The sequence below is a fragment of the Trichomonas vaginalis genome, chromosome II, assembly GCF_026262505.1.
Source record: "Trichomonas vaginalis G3 chromosome II, whole genome shotgun sequence".
In the NCBI taxonomy this organism is placed as follows: Eukaryota; Parabasalia; order Trichomonadida; family Trichomonadidae; genus Trichomonas; species Trichomonas vaginalis.
The window spans coordinates 6,891,228-6,907,396 of NC_067204.1; the positions used below are offsets into that span (position 1 = coordinate 6,891,228).

At 33.6% G+C, this 16,169-nt stretch overlaps 9 protein-coding genes and 3 pseudogenes across 12 annotated transcripts, besides 3 other annotated features; 4 read left to right on the top strand and 8 right to left on the bottom strand.

The window, feature by feature from the left end:
• The first annotated feature begins 1,287 nt into the window (after positions 1–1,287).
• Positions 1,288–1,473: a mobile genetic element.
• A 137-nt stretch (positions 1,474–1,610) lies between these two features.
• Positions 1,611–16,169: part of a mobile genetic element that runs on past the window's edge.
• TVAGG3_0499340 (uncharacterized protein) lies at positions 2,168–2,410 on the bottom strand (the record flags this gene model as incomplete). Its single annotated transcript, XM_001318328.1, has 1 exon — positions 2,168–2,410. The coding sequence occupies one exon, from the start codon at positions 2,408–2,410 to the stop codon at positions 2,168–2,170; it is 243 nt and encodes an 80-aa protein (XP_001318363.1).
• On the bottom strand, positions 2,459–2,929 carry TVAGG3_0499350 (uncharacterized protein; the record flags this gene model as incomplete). Its single annotated transcript, XM_001318329.1, has 1 exon — positions 2,459–2,929. The coding sequence occupies one exon, from the start codon at positions 2,927–2,929 to the stop codon at positions 2,459–2,461; it is 471 nt and encodes a 156-aa protein (XP_001318364.1).
• On the bottom strand, positions 2,960–3,743 carry TVAGG3_0499360 (annotated as a pseudogene). The gene has a single exon. A coding segment is annotated over exon 1 (784 nt).
• On the bottom strand, positions 4,560–4,904 carry TVAGG3_0499370 (uncharacterized protein; the record flags this gene model as incomplete). The annotated part of the gene is made up of 1 exon (XM_051236518.1): positions 4,560–4,904. A coding segment is annotated over one exon (345 nt), but the record flags the coding sequence as incomplete, so codon positions are not given.
• TVAGG3_0499380 (uncharacterized protein) lies at positions 5,034–5,294 on the top strand (the record flags this gene model as incomplete). Its single annotated transcript, XM_051236519.1, has 1 exon — positions 5,034–5,294. The coding sequence occupies one exon, from the start codon at positions 5,034–5,036 to the stop codon at positions 5,292–5,294; it is 261 nt and encodes an 86-aa protein (XP_051094343.1).
• TVAGG3_0499390 (uncharacterized protein) lies at positions 5,319–5,877 on the top strand (the record flags this gene model as incomplete). Its single annotated transcript, XM_051236520.1, has 1 exon — positions 5,319–5,877. A coding segment is annotated over one exon (559 nt), but the record flags the coding sequence as incomplete, so codon positions are not given.
• Positions 6,856–7,431, bottom strand: TVAGG3_0499400 (organellar and viral DNA polymerase type B; the record flags this gene model as incomplete). The annotated part of the gene is made up of 1 exon (XM_051236521.1): positions 6,856–7,431. One exon carries the CDS (start codon positions 7,429–7,431, stop codon positions 6,856–6,858), a length of 576 nt encoding a protein of 191 aa, XP_051094345.1.
• Positions 9,201–9,890, bottom strand: TVAGG3_0499410 (annotated as a pseudogene). The gene has a single exon. A coding segment is annotated over exon 1 (690 nt).
• On the top strand, positions 10,861–11,334 carry TVAGG3_0499420 (uncharacterized protein; the record flags this gene model as incomplete). The annotated part of the gene is made up of 1 exon (XM_051236522.1): positions 10,861–11,334. The coding sequence occupies one exon, from the start codon at positions 10,861–10,863 to the stop codon at positions 11,332–11,334; it is 474 nt and encodes a 157-aa protein (XP_051094346.1).
• TVAGG3_0499430 (uncharacterized protein) lies at positions 11,475–12,632 on the bottom strand (the record flags this gene model as incomplete). The annotated part of the gene is made up of 1 exon (XM_051236523.1): positions 11,475–12,632. The coding sequence occupies one exon, from the start codon at positions 12,630–12,632 to the stop codon at positions 11,475–11,477; it is 1,158 nt and encodes a 385-aa protein (XP_051094347.1).
• Positions 12,799–14,102: a mobile genetic element.
• Positions 12,895–14,022, top strand: TVAGG3_0499450 (annotated as a pseudogene). The gene has a single exon. A coding segment is annotated over exon 1 (1,128 nt).
• TVAGG3_0499460 (uncharacterized protein) lies at positions 15,454–16,119 on the bottom strand (the record flags this gene model as incomplete). The annotated part of the gene is made up of 1 exon (XM_051236524.1): positions 15,454–16,119. The coding sequence occupies one exon, from the start codon at positions 16,117–16,119 to the stop codon at positions 15,454–15,456; it is 666 nt and encodes a 221-aa protein (XP_051094348.1).

Below are 16,169 nucleotides of genomic sequence, written 5' to 3' on the forward strand. Positions count from 1 at the left end.
CCTCATAAGGAACAATTCCCTCTTGATAGCTGGGAAACTTTCTCTGAATAACTTATCATTTGGAGAAAGTTTCCCAGCTATCTATTAGAAACTAAAGGCTGTGAAGCACTAATATATAATCAGTGCCTCATAGCCTTTAGTTTGTTATTAAAAACGAGAAAACTTGTTCGAAATGATAAACAATTTCGAACAAGTTTTCTCGTTTTAAGGAGGGAATTGTTCCTTATGAGGTATACATCATAACTATATACCTCATAAGGAACAATTCCCGCTTGATATCCTGGATATTTTTGAATATATTTTTTTAATTAAAGTTCTCAAAAGTATTATCAAAAGTGATTTTTTAAAAATATCTCCAATTAATTAACTAATTAAAAGTATTATATTTTTAAAATTAAATAGTTTTTCAATTTTTTTGAAGGAATTAAGATACTTCCCACGACAATAAAATTGAGAGGTTTACATTATGACTGATCTTAGCATGCAACAATACAAATTAGGAAAACTGTAAAATATTAGCATGATAGATTCGTAAGGCATCAATTGAATTTGAGCGAATAAATATCACTATTTCCAGATAAGATAAAGTAAGCAAAAATTCATAAAAAATGATTAATTCTCAAATCAGACTAGTAGTATCTCAAAGGAGAATGAAAGAATGATTTCTAATCATTCATTGGTATCGAGCGAACATTTCAGAGAGAATTGATATATACAAGTTCTGTATTATCTGAAGACCAATCATTTCAGGTAACTTGCTACGAGCGAAAATGATGGAAATGATGGAGAGAAGTTGATTATTCCACTCTTCCAAAAAACGCACATATGAAGCAACAGAAACATAGTGAACATGATGGATTGGAAATTTTTCGATGAAAAAATAACGATGGATTATGAATGACTGAATGTGGGTTCGAGATAATTAAGGTAAAGTTTATCTTAATGATTTTATTTAATTTGCATCAATAATTTTCGAATGTTACGGAACCAGAAAACAATGAATATCAAAATTTGAGTGCCAATCTCTAATAATGCAATACCATATATGAGAAGCTATAAATGAATCGAATACTAGATGTCATTTAACTTATCGCAAAGAAATCAGATACCAGACATAGATGACATAGATGTTCATATAATCTAATGAAAAACAACTGGCACAATTTTATTTCTCGACTTGTAATAATCTGTTTGCAAAATTATTTGAACCATATAAACACTTATCGAATGTATATTTAGTGTTTATCGAATCAGACTTCAAAAACCTCATGTGAAATTTGAATAAGTTGTTTTCGCGTTCTGAGAGCGGAAAACGCATTTTTTGAATGCGTAGATTCCGAATCACACGGAAAAAAGGTTTTAATAAGAAAAATAGACAATTTATGAAGTAACAAAGCACATAGTATTATAAAAAAGAAAAACATTTTTCTCATATGAAAGAAAATATAACGTATTTTTTACAGAGCGTAGGTAAGTCTTTTCAGGGGGGTTATACCGTGATATTAGCCTTGTACCGAAAAAAAGTGACAGGCAATGCCGTAAAATAATATTTTATTAAAAATTTTTGGTGGAGAATTGGAAAATTTTTGTTGGAAAATTGGAAAATTTTCAGTTAGTATACATATCATGTGTACGGAGGCACTGCGCGCCTCCTTACCCATTATATGTGAATTTGACACTTTACAAAACCGTTAACGTATATTTTACAACACAAACGACAACACCAACTTAACCTTAAATATTTACAAAGCCGTCAACCACTTCACCTCACTAGTGTAAAAAATAAACGTTCTCACTTACAAAAGTATTGCAACTCTTCCCATTGCTGTGCTTCACACAATAGTTCATATTCTTCAGTATCGCTGCTGTCGCTCCAATCGTCAGAGTCAAAATCACTGTCAAAATAAATGTTAGTAAGTTTTGACAAAGCTAATGAAACACGCTTACCGTTTGTATCGTATGCTTGTATAAACTTTCCATTCTTCATTCCTTCATAAACGCTCAAACTAACTTTACCCTTTCTCCATCGTATCTGATAGAATGTATTTTCACGAGGAACGAAGAACAAATTCTTGAACTCATGACCGTTGTAGTTTGTTATCTCAATAGTTTTCGTCATTTATATAAAAATAAAAATTTTCAGTAAAAATAAAACTAATGAAATATTTTATTCCTCACTGTCGTCTGCTTTCTCCAACTCTTCTAGCTTCTTCTTAAGTTCAGCAATGTTGTCCTCATGAAGTTTAATCTTTCTCAAAATTCCTTCTTTATCTAATGGTTGTTTTATCTTTCTAAACAGAACTCTACCATCTTTCATAGTATGAATGTAAAAACCTTCTGGAACCGCTCCTGATTTAATGTATTCTACCAAAAACTTTTGTTTCATTGCTTCAGTGACTTTAGTCGTCATTTCAATCAAATAAAAATTTTAATATTAAATAAAAATAACGTTATTTTTTCAGTAAGGAAACGCAGGAGTTTTACGATTTATTTGAGGAGTAGGTTCTGGTTTAAATGTTGGAGTCGGTTTAGGAGTTGACTTTTGAACAGGAGTTTGTACTTCCATAGGTTCAGGAGTCATTGAAGGTTTTGCTTGTGAAGGCGTTGGTTTTGACGTTGGTTTTGGCGAAGATGTTGGAGTTTGTTTAACTTCAGCTACTTCAGTATTATTTACAACATTTGCTTTGTTTCTTTTCAACATCATAATTGCTCCTGCTGTAGCTAGCAAACCTAGTGGGAGACCATATCTTATATAAGGACTTGACCAAATGCTATTTTTGACAGGAGCTGGTGGAACACCTAACCTTGGTGAGACTGCTCTTTGCCATTGTGCAGCTCGTAAGAAATATTCAATAGGTGCTCCATAATCGTTTGGTAAAGTTTGTTTCATAGATGGTGAAGGTTCGCGAGAGCTTGATGAAGAACTCATTTATAAGCTTTAAAAATAAACGTTCATCCTTTATTCCTCACTGTCGTCCGCGCTAAGTTATAGTCATCTAATCTTATTATGGGGATGCCTGACTGTCTTACCTGAATGGCAAAGCAACAATCCCTCATAAATCCAATAAGTGGCTTTGGTACATTTTCAGTTGCTAGTTCAATAGGTCCTTTAACAGACAATTTGTATGTTATTGGAGCAGTAGATGTTTGACCTTGCTGGAAGCAAAAGTCCACTTCTGTTGGAAAACCATATAAGAAATGTGTGTTGTCATAGCTATCCCATTTATGTTCCACACTACCATCATCCACCAATGACCTCATAACATCTTCATTAAATCCTATCATATCATTGTTTGTATTGCAGGCGTTCGCAACCATTTCATAAAATACAGGTCCATATGATTTTTCGGTTCTGCAGGCATATTTCCATAAGCTCCCATGGAAAGCTGAAGATATTTAAACTTAGGGTTCTCAAAATTAACATAATAGTTGTCTTTCTTTCTAAATAGTGCCCAAATACTTTTAACATTAATAGGCGTATAAGCTGCTGTAAATGTTGCACTTGAACTATCTGTATTCTTTGAGAATGAACCGTCCATAGGAATCCAATCCATAACTTTAACAGGAAAACATAAAGCCTCGTTTGTATAATGTTCTGCAAGTTCTGTATAAATGTTAGGGTCTAAAGAGAATGACTTTGGATGAATGAAACATTCATTAAAATCCATCTTTGTTCGAAATAGTTGCTGGGTTACAGTTGTAATAGTAACTGTTCCACTAGCTTCTACTGCCTTCGTTATCATAGTGAATGGTTCATTCCATGGAACAAATTTATTTGTCGGTGGATTTGAATCTGAAGCAAATGCAACTTTAAGAGTTGGATTGAAAGCAATGATATCATTTACAGATATAGATGTGCATTGTAAGGCGTCGCTACTGAACTTTACTTTAAGCTGAATGTTTCCTGCAAAAGCTGGAATAAATCGAATAGCTTCTAATGGAAGAAATCTTCTAACAGGAATTCTTAAACGAAGCTTAAAATCAAATGATTTTCCTGCTGTAATTGGACCACTAACAATTTGTCCTGTTCTGCATGTTCCCGAATGACTCCATACATCTTCATGTCGAGTCTTTGAGAAAACATCTACTTTCTTTATTTGTTCGGTAGTTTGTGAGTTTGAAGTTATATATGCTTCTTCTCTTGCGTTGTCTTGAGAATATACGATACGACCATTTGCAAGGATTTGATATCCAGCAACTGCATAGAAAGCGTCATCGAAACCAATCCAAAATCCTGGTGGGTTTGTTTTATTGGAACCTGAACCAATTTCTTTATCTACAATAAATTGACCTTCCATTTTATACGTAATGAATGTATTGTAAAGGTCCAACATATTTTCACCAGGAGGTGAGAGATTGAATGTTACCCATGTGTTATCTTTAGCAGTTCCAGGTTGTGATGGAATCTTTGCGTCAGAATATTTTCTATTAGTGTCACCAATTTGAACTGCATTGTCTATGATATCGAAATATGAGCGAATCTGATGAATATGCTCTGCTGGAGTAAATTCGTTTAGCTGTTCGTTCTGCATGTATTTACTTCAGATAAAAATATCTATTTACTTCATTATTCTCACTCTTCTTCTTGGCATTCGTGGTGGAAGTTGTTTCTTGACATTTTCAATGAACTGTACATTCTCTTTTGTCTCAACTTCTTTCACTGGCGGGTCAGGATTCTTTGACTCGGTTTGTTTTTCAATGAAATTCACGAACTTTGCAATAAGCTCTTGGTTCGTTATTGAAAGTACATCTGGCTTCTTTTCTTCTGGTTCTATTGACTTTTCAGTTTGAATAGAAGGCTTAACATGGGCTTCGCCCTCGGTGCCATGCACCTTAATGTTGTCGCTTTCTGCATTCGCTAATGGAACCTTTCTTTTTCTTACGTATATTTTACCATCTTTACTCTAACTTACGTAATAGAAAGGATGTTGTATTCCTCTTGCGTCATTTAATATAATAGACTCTCGCTCTGATTTTGACAAGCTCATTTTACATCGGTTAAAGTTTTAATTTTGTTTTTTATCTGCAGTCAAATGACTCAGACAAGCTCTACGGACAAGACCCAAGGGGTCATAGATGTTGAAGCATTGAAGAAAGAAATTCGTGAGCAAATTTTATCCGAACTGAAGGAACAAAAACAAGAACAAAAGCCAGAGAGACCAAAGAGAAAACTTAGTGAAAAACAACTTGCTGCATTAGCTGCTGGAAGACAAAAGAACCCAAGACTACTGGCGAAAAAAGCTAGAGAAGAAGCTGAAGCAAAAGCTAAAGAAGCTGAAGCAAAGAAAGAGTAAATGGTTTATTTTTATCCGAATTAAATGTATAGACAAATACCTTTATCTGTTGCGTTCAGTAGTGAAAACCCTGACGTCAAAATAAAGGGGAACAGAGTAACGTTTAAGTTTCCAACAGACTGGATTGTGAACATAAATGAAGAGAAGTACATTGGCATAACAAATATGTATATAGCACGTGCATTTAGGAAAGTTGACTTTATACTTCAAGTCGAGATAGAAAATGACGAACAGTCTTTAAGCGCCCAAAACATTCACATATACAAATACTTTAAAGACGATACAACATTGTTGCAATGTATGATTTCATTTAATGAGATGTTCGAGAAAAAGTTCAACATTGAAGTACAAACTTTACAGCCTTTACGTGAGTTTCTTGCACAACTGAAAGAAGAAGGTAGTCAGCCACAACTTATAGACTTTCATTATGAATTTAATGAAAATGAAGATGGAACACATGACTGTCAATTCATTGTATTCTCACCATTCAATGAAGTCGCTAAAGAGAAAGAAAATCCATTACGTATAAGATTTCAAATCTCTGAACCAATGATGATTTCAAGAATGTTTTCAATTATGATGCAATGCTTCCGAGGAAAAATGAATTTTCAAAGATTGTAACACCTGGCATTTGGGATAGAAAGCAAGCTATTATTATTTCATAACAGTAAGGAGTTGAAAATGAGTTCATTGGTCATACAAGAACTCACCACTTCCTAACCCTAAATACTATAAATTAACTGGCTTCAATCGTGAGTTTTGGATAGACATGTTCTCCACTCATGACCATAACTGCCCAGTGTTCTTACCTCCAGACCATAAGGACTGTCTCTACATTGAAGCACAACTCTTAAACTCTACCATCGCAGTATTGTAAAATCTACGCTAGTTTTATTTTTTCTGAAAATTTTTATTTGAGTGAAAGGCATGGAAGGTGAAGGACATTGGCAAACACTCGAACATGACAATGACTATGAAATCTTTTCAGAGTACCCATATCCAATTAGGCGCATAAGTAACAAAAGAGTTGTAAGTGAGTTTGACAACGGTGATGGTTATATTTGTGTTTATTTAAACAAACATAAACTCTTTAAGCATAAAATTGTTGCAAATCAATTTATACCGAATCCTGAAGGACTTCGAGAAGTAGACCATATAAACAGAGACAGAAGAGACTTTCATATCTCAAACTTAAGGTGGGTGTCGAGAAGACAAAACATGAGAAATATTTCTGGTTCGAATGGCTATTGGTTTGACATTGTAGACACTCTTCCTGAAGATGCTGTTGAAATTATACAATACTCTAAATTTACTCTAGAAAATTACTACTATGTCCCAAGTGAAGATGTCTTTTACTATTTCATGGGAACTCAATACAGACGAATGAATGTCTTAAGACAGTATAGCAAAGATTATATAAACATTACAGATGTAGAAGGAAGAAGAACAAAGCTGTCTATTGCAAAGTTTAAGAGAGACAATGGTTATACATAAATGACAAAAATATATGACTCATTATTTTTATCACGAATGACCTCATTGCTGACAAAAATAAATGACCTCAGAACTTCAACTTACGAATAAAGCTTGTTTTAGTCGTTATTGAGAAGTTAAACTTTTCAGCAAAGCAAGGACTAGAAGACTTACATAAGTCAAATCCAATCTCTTGACCATCATGAAGTGCTTTGTAAAGTTTCATTAAACTGAACTCAGAGTCTTTGTCATATGTTCCAACAGGTATGTGAATGTTCTTATCTTCATTGTAATAGCATTGTATAGCTTCAGGAAACATTTCATTTGCTGTTAAAGCAAGGACGTCTTGTTTTACACCTTTACAACGTGCATGGAATGCAACTTCATTTAAATCGTTAGTGAGTAAGTCTATGTAAGTCTTCTTTCCACAAAATATTGACTTGTATGCTAAACTTTGTTTTCCAGGTGTTATTTCTGCGAAGTCAGAATGGAACTGACCTAATGTTTTACCAATAAGTTCTCTACCGTATCTCTTCTTAAACTCTGCTGCAAGCTTTGGTATGTCTTCATTGAAAATATGCATGCTATCGCAGTCCTGGTAAAATATTTGAAGACCCATATCTTCAGCAGTACAGAATACTTCACACATTATTCTCTTCGACATAGACAGAATGTTAACACCAAGTGGACAGAAGTTAAAGTGTCTGCAAATGCTTTTCGTTAGCTTGAAAATAGTTTTATCTGAACCATCCAAACCTTCGAACTTCACTATATGGTTGTAGTTTCTGATGGCATATCTTATAGCATCTTTGTCATTTACTATGGTTATTTTTGACTCAATAGGAGATAGAATAGTTTTGCCATAAATACTGTTCAGAATGAGCTTTATATTTTCTTGCAAAGGATTTCCTTCTTTCTTATACTTTAACCTTAACTCAAACAACTTCTTTACTTCATCTCTTATTCTAATATCTCTGTTTCCATCGTAATAGTATCCTTGCAACACTTCACATTTGACACCTTGATATTTTATGAGGTCTTGTAATGTTATATGGTCAACATACATTAAACAGCAAGTGTTTGAACTTCTGGGAACGTTAAGTTCTGGATTTAGTTCAGGGTCACAAACTATTAAAGGAAAGTGCCTATGTATTCCAATCTCTGTTATCTTAATGAGAACAAAGAAGCCAGACATAAACTTTTCACCAATGGGTTCCTTTTGGTCGTCATCGAATAAATGTCTCATGAGATACTCTGTGCTTAACATTTCTTTCTTCATAACCTTTGGAATACCTTCTAAAGTATAAAGTCTTGCTATAGCTGATGGATATAATGAAACAGCGTCGAAATCAGCAATGAGTTTCTTTACTCTTTTGTTTAATGTTATCTGACAACATACATCTTCCACCTTGAATGCATCTCGAAATAAACTCTCTTGGTTTATTTGAGAGGTCATATAAATTTCCATTCGGGAAGTACACTCTGTTCTCAAATAATTTGTTAGCAATTGAACAAATGCTAACGTAGTCATAAACGTCTAAATCAAATTCTTTCAATATATCATTGCGGAACTTAACAAAACCTTCTCTTAAAATTCTTACATCTTGTTTGCAATAAAATGTGCTATACTTTTCTAAGTCGAAGTGGTTTTCATCTATTCTGCAACCTTTGATGGAATCTATGTTTTTCATGAATGTATCCGCATCCCGGATAAACTTACATGCTTCAGAAATGACACCAGTTCTGTTGTCATTTGCTAACAAAACACTGCTGTAGTAGTTGTATGGAAATACTTCTTTCGGTCCTGTTTGTAAGTTAAACATAGCAGGAAATAGTTTAAGCTTCTTATTTATAACACTATAAGAGTCTTTTATAATAATAGCCCTTCTTTTATTTAAACCAGTTATTTGCATTGTTCGTGAACCTTTAATGATGGGAGTTCCTTTCACTTCTGTCATGTGTCTTAAGATGAAGTTTATATCATAACTGAGGTTATGGAAATATATTAAACTCTTGTCAGGAAGTCGTTCCAAAAATTCTGTTGCACAGTTCTGACCCCAAATGCTTTCACTCACTGAACCATCTTCACTGTCATAACAGATGTTAAAAGCTTTATGAAAGCTGTCTGTGCTACACTCAAAGTCAGCAAAGAAAACGTGCTCAGGAATGAACTTGCATTTATTTTTATTTACTTCTTTTGACTCGGCTTTCTTCTTCAGTTGTACACAATACTTTGGAGCATATGACAAGTCTTTAAATGGTGCAAGGTTCTGTTTATATAAGTCAGTCGTATATGTGAAAAGTTCTCCATAAGAAATAGGTTCAAAATATTTGCACCCCCACAATGTTTTCATAACATCCCATAACGGTGTTGTTCTATCATAACGAACTACATATTTGTTCTCTCTCTTTGTATAAATCTTCATCTGTTTCTCAATGTTCATTCCACCACACTCCTTCAAGATTTCTATATAGTTGCGAATGAAATATGTTGTCATTGGTAATCTTTCGTTTAGCATGTAGTGGTCTTCAACAAGAAGTAAGTCAATAGTTCTAACAGTTTCACATTCTTTTGGTATGTATCTCTTTATTTCATTATGTCTTGAGTCATTGAAATAACCAATGGTAACATTAAATGCTATACCTGTTGCGTCAGAAATTTCTTGTACTTTACTTTGAGGAAAGTCTCTAACACGAATGACTTCTCTCATGTGGTCAATAGTTTCTTCATTTACTCCAGCCTGAATGCAAGCATAAACGAAACAATTGTCTTCTGTCATAAGTGCTGCAGTTCTTTTGTTCAATTCATTGAAGATTTGGTAGCGTTCAAGATTTATAGGTAATGTGCAAAGATACTTCCAGAACTGACCGCTTCTCTTTTATAAAACTTCTTTTCACCATTATCTTTCCAAAAGCTTTCTATAAGTGCTGGGTTTCCTGTTTGCTTAAGAGCTTCCAAAATGGCTTTCTGGTCATTTGTCAGTGTGCTTTCATCTCTATATGGTCTCTTTTTGGTTTGCCTTTCTTTACATCTGACATCGTTAAGCCTTCATATTCTGTTAAATCATACATCTTTATTTCAGTAAGATTCTTTATGTTTGTCAAGAAGAAGTCATAGTGCATTTCAACAATACCTGCAGCATTTGCTTCTATCTCTGATATAAAGTTCTCCTTCAAGAGCTGATGTAGTAATGTTCCAATATTATTGAGGTTTAACGTAGAACATTCATACTTTCCACCAAGTTTATAACATACCATCCATCTCTGTTGTGAGTTTATTTTAATTTTCTCTAAGAGTCTCATGAAAACCTTACCGAAATGTTTGTGTAAGTAGTCTCTGTTTGGTTCATCTAAAGCTTCGATGTTAAAGTCAATGAGTCTATTGCCTGACTTCACATTTTCTCTTCCTATTCTCTTCATCTTTCTTTAACCATCTCTCACCTTCTTTTGGTTTGTCGTCAATGGAACGAATGACATCGTTAGCTTTGCGAACTTGTTCTATAGCACTTTTAAAACATCTTTCTTCTCTGTTGTTTTCAGTGTGTCGTCTCTCTTTTCGTGTTTTACCAACGTTTGCATTTGTTATGTCATACATTTCTCTTCTTACTTCATGAGGTACAGCTCTTCTTGTTTCACCAACGTTTGAGTTCGTAAGTTCAAACATCTCTTGACGAACGTCATGAGAAAGAGCTTTACGAGTATGACCAACGTTCGCATTTGTTATGTCAAACATTTCTCTTCTTACTTCATGAGGTACTGAACGTCTATGATATAAGTCAATAGCACGTCATTTAAAAGGAAATGCTCTTGCATGGACTTCGTCCTCGCCGCGTTGCGGCTTTATGAACTCATGAATTCTATCATAACTTATTGCACCATTATAGTCATTGAGGATGTCAGCGAGTGCTTTTTTTTGTTCGTAATGCTTTGCAACATCTATATTAGCTTCTGTAAGAAGTTGTTTTATTTCCGAGTGTTCTAACTTAGACAACTTCCGATACATCTTTAGTAGGAAATAAAAAAAATATTTTTTGAAAAAATTAGATTAGATTTTTTAAGTTATTTTTCAAAATAATTTAATATTTTTATTTTAATGAAACACATACAAGATTGCAAGTTCTTTTCATACAATGCTCTCGCTACTGCTATCAAGAATGAGTTCAATGGTGCTGCAAACGTTAATGTTATCTTTAACAAGAAGTTTGTGAAAGAATCTAAGTTCGGTCAGTATGTCAGACCATTAGCTATCGTCATTGACCGCAAACGTTATACTTCACAAGAGTTAGCAGTAGTTTTGAAACAAAAGAGTTTCTTCGTGAATGTCAAAGATACTCATTATACTGTCATAAAGAACTCTAACGTTGACTTCTTCAGTATTGTTTTAAATCTTTCCGAACAGAAAGAATATAAGAAAGGTGAAACAAATGTGAAATATTATCCTTCATCTCTGAAGACAATAACGAACAAAGATGTTATACAGAAGCTCCTACCAAAGGTTGAAGAAGCTTCTATTGACATTGACGAAGGAAGTGAAATGGTTGAAGAAATAGACCCTGACGTTATTTAAGCAAAAATATATTTTTGAAGAACTGAAGGTGTCACCACGTCACCATGTCACCAGGTTAATTAACTTCTTTTAAAAATGATGACAACATGACATTTTGACATCACAGCAGGATTAATGCAAAAATAAATTCAAATCATACTTTATAAAGCTTCATTTACAGGTATTTCATCGTCAGTAAATGAATCCTCATTATCGTTTGGTTCAACCTGTTTATATAATCCTTTCATTTCTTCTTTCAAAACATAACACCATGTCTGTTTACCATCTATTCTTCTCTGTTTCCTCTCACATTTATCTTTAATGCTCATTTGAAAGTTTTTGTCTTTCATGTCTGATGGTTTGCAGAATAGAGCATTTTTACACGTCATACCTGCACACAATTCATCATAATGTGTATTTATCCATACATCTAAAGGATTTGTTGATAATTCAATTAAATCTTGTTTGGCTTCAGTCATCGGAATGATTCGTACATTAAATGATGAAAGGTCATATTGCATAAAATACGTCAGTAAATTATCATAAAATTCCTTTGTGCATGAATTCATCAAATTCTTGAAATAATCAAATTGACCCTTAAATTTACCATTTACTCTTAACACAACGTATCTTCTGTCTCCAACTTCAATTTTGACAGGGTAGACGTTATTAGTTACGAAAATGAAATTGGCAACATTCTGAGCAGTTCTTCTGGGTTGATTCTTTTCATTAATTCTAATCTCATTATCCGTAATAATTGATTTCAAAGCGTTGAAGTTTGCGAGTCTATCTTCACCAACATTCTTGAGTTCATTAAGTACAAGAAACATTTTATTCTCAACTACTGAGTTGAAATTACCCGTTAGCTCACCTATTTCAGTAATGTTTTTACATGAATAACCAGCGAGAAGTTCAGAAATAATGCCTGTAAATCTGTTTTTACCTGTTCCCTGAAGTCCTTTCAAAATAATTGCTGTTTCATTCTTGATTCCAGGATGTTGAATCATTGATGCAATCCAGCCGAGAAGGTATTTATACACTTCATCATTATTATCACAAATGGCTTCTTTAATGAAATCCATAAACATCTCAATTTTTGAGTAATCAGGCTTTTCGAGAATGTTGTATTTATAACCCTGAAACGTTGAGAAAACATCTGGGGAATCAGATTTAAAGCAAACACCCTTAACGGTTAATAAAGACAATTGATTTAATAGTACGTCCCATGCTGTTATGGTTTTACCTTCTTCTTTAAATAATTTAATCATTTTAAGTGACTCTTTCATGTTTGATTGAAGAACGAATGATATTTGATTCATTTTGTCGTGGATATTATAGTCCTTTTGAATGAAATATTTATTTCCACAATCTACAAAACGGATTACACGTGATAAATCCTCAATTACTTCAGAACTGTTTTTATACTGATGATTTTCAGCCTTGCGTCTAATATCTGTTATCAAAATCGAGTCATCAAGTTTTATATAGGGTGTCCAAAGGTGCGTTTAGCACAGCGCTCTATATGAGACTATTAAAGGAGATATATGCTGATTATAAATATATAATAAAAAATATGAATATATGTATATGATGAGTATGTTGTATTTTGGCGCCATGCCGGGATATAAAATGAATTTTGAGACAAGAGGCGGTTTCGCGGGAAATTTTGGCGGGATTTTTTTTCATTTTTTTAATGAATCATAAAGAAAACATCCTCGCTCTTCAAAAAAATGCAAAGACTGTAAAAAAATCTACGAGACATTGGTAAAATGCTTCGGTATGGATGCTCCTAGCTATTCCACTGTAACGTATCATGTTAGGATGTATCACTTCATGAACAAAAAGGCGCCCATCATAAAAATTGACAAAAAATCGCCGGATCAAAGAAAAATCAAAGCAATTCTTCAAGCGCTAGATGAAGACCCAAGAGCATCACTCAGAAGGATAGAGGAGATGACAAAGATACCACGTACAACAGTCAGTTATTATCTGCACAATTATTTGAACTACAAACTAGCGTATACACGTTGGGTTCCGCACAACCTTAATTCAGTTCAAAAAAAATCTAGAGTCCAATCTTCGAAAGAGCTCCTCTCTATATTGGGTGCGTATCAATCCAAGAAGTTTCGCTTTTTAGTAACAGGGGACGAGTCTTGGTTTCAATATGCAACAGAAGCCAAAATCATGTGGATCCCGAAGGATGAAAATCCGCAAACATTCCCGAAGAAAAAAATTGACACACCAATGATGATGTTGTCGGTTTTTTGGGGCGTGAATGGCATCATCGCAATTGATATTCTTCAAAAACCTAATACGATGAGTGCTCAGTATCTAATTGACAATGTTCTTACTCAAATTATCAATTCTGATAAGTTTGAGAAATCCAAACAACAAAAACAAAAGTTTGCAATTCATTTTGATAATTCAAGAGTTCACAAAAGTCATAAGGTAATGAATTACTTGGTGGAAAACAATGTCAAAGTTGTTCCAAACCCAATTTATTCACCTGATATTGCACCCTCTGACTTTTATTTATTCGGCACGCTAAAAAAGAGAGCTGAAGGACGCGAATTCGCGAGTCCAGATGATCTTGAAAATTTTGTAAGAGAGCAATTTGAGCAATTTTCTCATGATGATTTAAAGCGTGTCTTTCAAGCCTGGATCGATCGCTGCGAACGCGTGATTGAATCCAATGGTGATTATATTTAAATAAACTTTATATATATGTAACTTGTTTATTTCTATTCGCAGTATTCAGGTTTGTGCTAAACACACCTTTGGACACCCTATATATCAAATGTTATTTTTGGCTTACGTAATAAAGGTAAAACGTATTCATCATAATATTCCTTTTGGTATAGTTTTAGAATCTTCACCAAAACAAATGGAGAAGTCATTAAATGTGCATATCTACTACGTGCTTTTTCAAAATTACTTTTTGCATTTTCAGTTAAATTGCAGAAGTTATAAACGTTATCGTATGCTTCATTAATCAAATGATCCGGTAACGAATTAATAGCTTGAAACAGTGTGAATAATGTAACTTCTTTTTCTAAATTCATGTTTCCACCGTCATTATGTACTTCAAAATCACTAATACCATCGACTATGCTTTGAGCTAGTTTATCGTCAATGTTTACATCTTTGTTTTCATTCATTATACTCTTTATTTCATCGTTCTTCTGTTCAACTCTTACCTTAATATTCAAATCATTTAATATATCATTCACTGTTCTAGTTAATGTTGAATCGTAACTTCCACGAATGAATGAGTATGTTTTGATTGGTTCTGTTGCATTCTTGCGAACTCTTGAATCAGCCATAACTACTAAAGAACGCTTTGAATCATCAATAGAAGTCATGATATCGATATCATAATCATTGCAAGAATAGCATTTAATCATTCTGTTCGAAACTGCATAAAAGAAATTAGTGTTGCAATAAATGTGAAGACCTCCTGAAGCGGTTTTAACGATAACATCTTTATCCGAAAGTTTTGATAGAATGTCTTTTCTAACTGTTTCTTTAAGTTCATCATTGTACGATTTATTGATATCAACATCTATAATCGTTAAATTTGATATTTTATTTACTAATAAAGCCACACCAGTTTTCCTTCCTCTTCCTCCATCATGTTTGAGGTAGTTATGTAAATCAATCTTGTTTTCACCAATTCTTTCGTTGAGGGTTTTAGTTTCTGCCGTAACTAATTCCTCAGCTAATGAATCAATAACTTTTTCATCAGAAACGATATAGTTGCTGTTGTTGTTTGTTGCTGTCATTTATATAGGAATAAAAAAATAAAAATAATTTTAAAACTAACTTTATTTTTGGGCTGCATCAAATTTCCAGGACTGTTGTCAAAATGTCATGTTGTCATCATTTTTTAAAGAAGTTAATTAACCTGGTGACATGGTGACGTGGTGACACCTTCATAATTTATGAAAACATTAATGAAAACATTAATATATAAAATTCATGAAAATTCAAGACCCTTTGGGTCTCGCCGCTTAGCGGCTGAGGGTAGAAATGAGAGTAGAAATTAGGTTAGATATACCAATCTACCCTAAACATTATTTTTTGTGGTCATGGGCTATGCCCCGCCGCTTTGCGTCTTTATGACAAAAATAAATGGTTCATTTACTCACAATATTTTTGTACAAAACGACCCCAAACTTTTAACTTCTTTTCTGCAGCTTCTAATGCTATCTTAGCGAGTTCATATTCTCTAAATTCTCTCTTTAAATCTTCTTGTTCCCATTGGTCTAGTTCGTATGGAGAATCTCTATAACCATAACATATCTCACGTTCATGTTCTAATTGTTTTTCGCGCATTTTTCTAACTTCTTGTTCGAACAAAGGTTTAGCACTCTCTACTGTATCTTCGAGTTCTTCTTCATCTAACTTCTCATGAACTTTCTTGTCTATGGAGTCCATAATATCTTTGACATAAAATGCATACTTTACAGAGCACCATTCAGCAACAAAATGAACGAGGTCAGGATGTATGTAAATACCTTTGAATTCATTTATAACACCCTTAGTAAGCTCATAAAATGCTTGTTTTGAGGTCGAGCCACTTTTGGCTCGACCGTATTCTTTCAACCAAAACTCAAGAATTTCCTGCATTTTAGCACTATTGAGAAATCTGTTTAAATGGTTTAACCTTCCCGCTTCTCTTGCCATCTTTGTTGCATTAATGTAACCATCCTTGTCTCTACGTAAGACTTCAATACCGTTATAAGTGCCTTTTGTGAATGTTTCGCCATTAGATTTGTTCGTGAATGTTTTTGCTTCGACTGACATTTCTGTTCTTACATACAAAATAAAAAAAATAAATAAAAATAAAACTAACT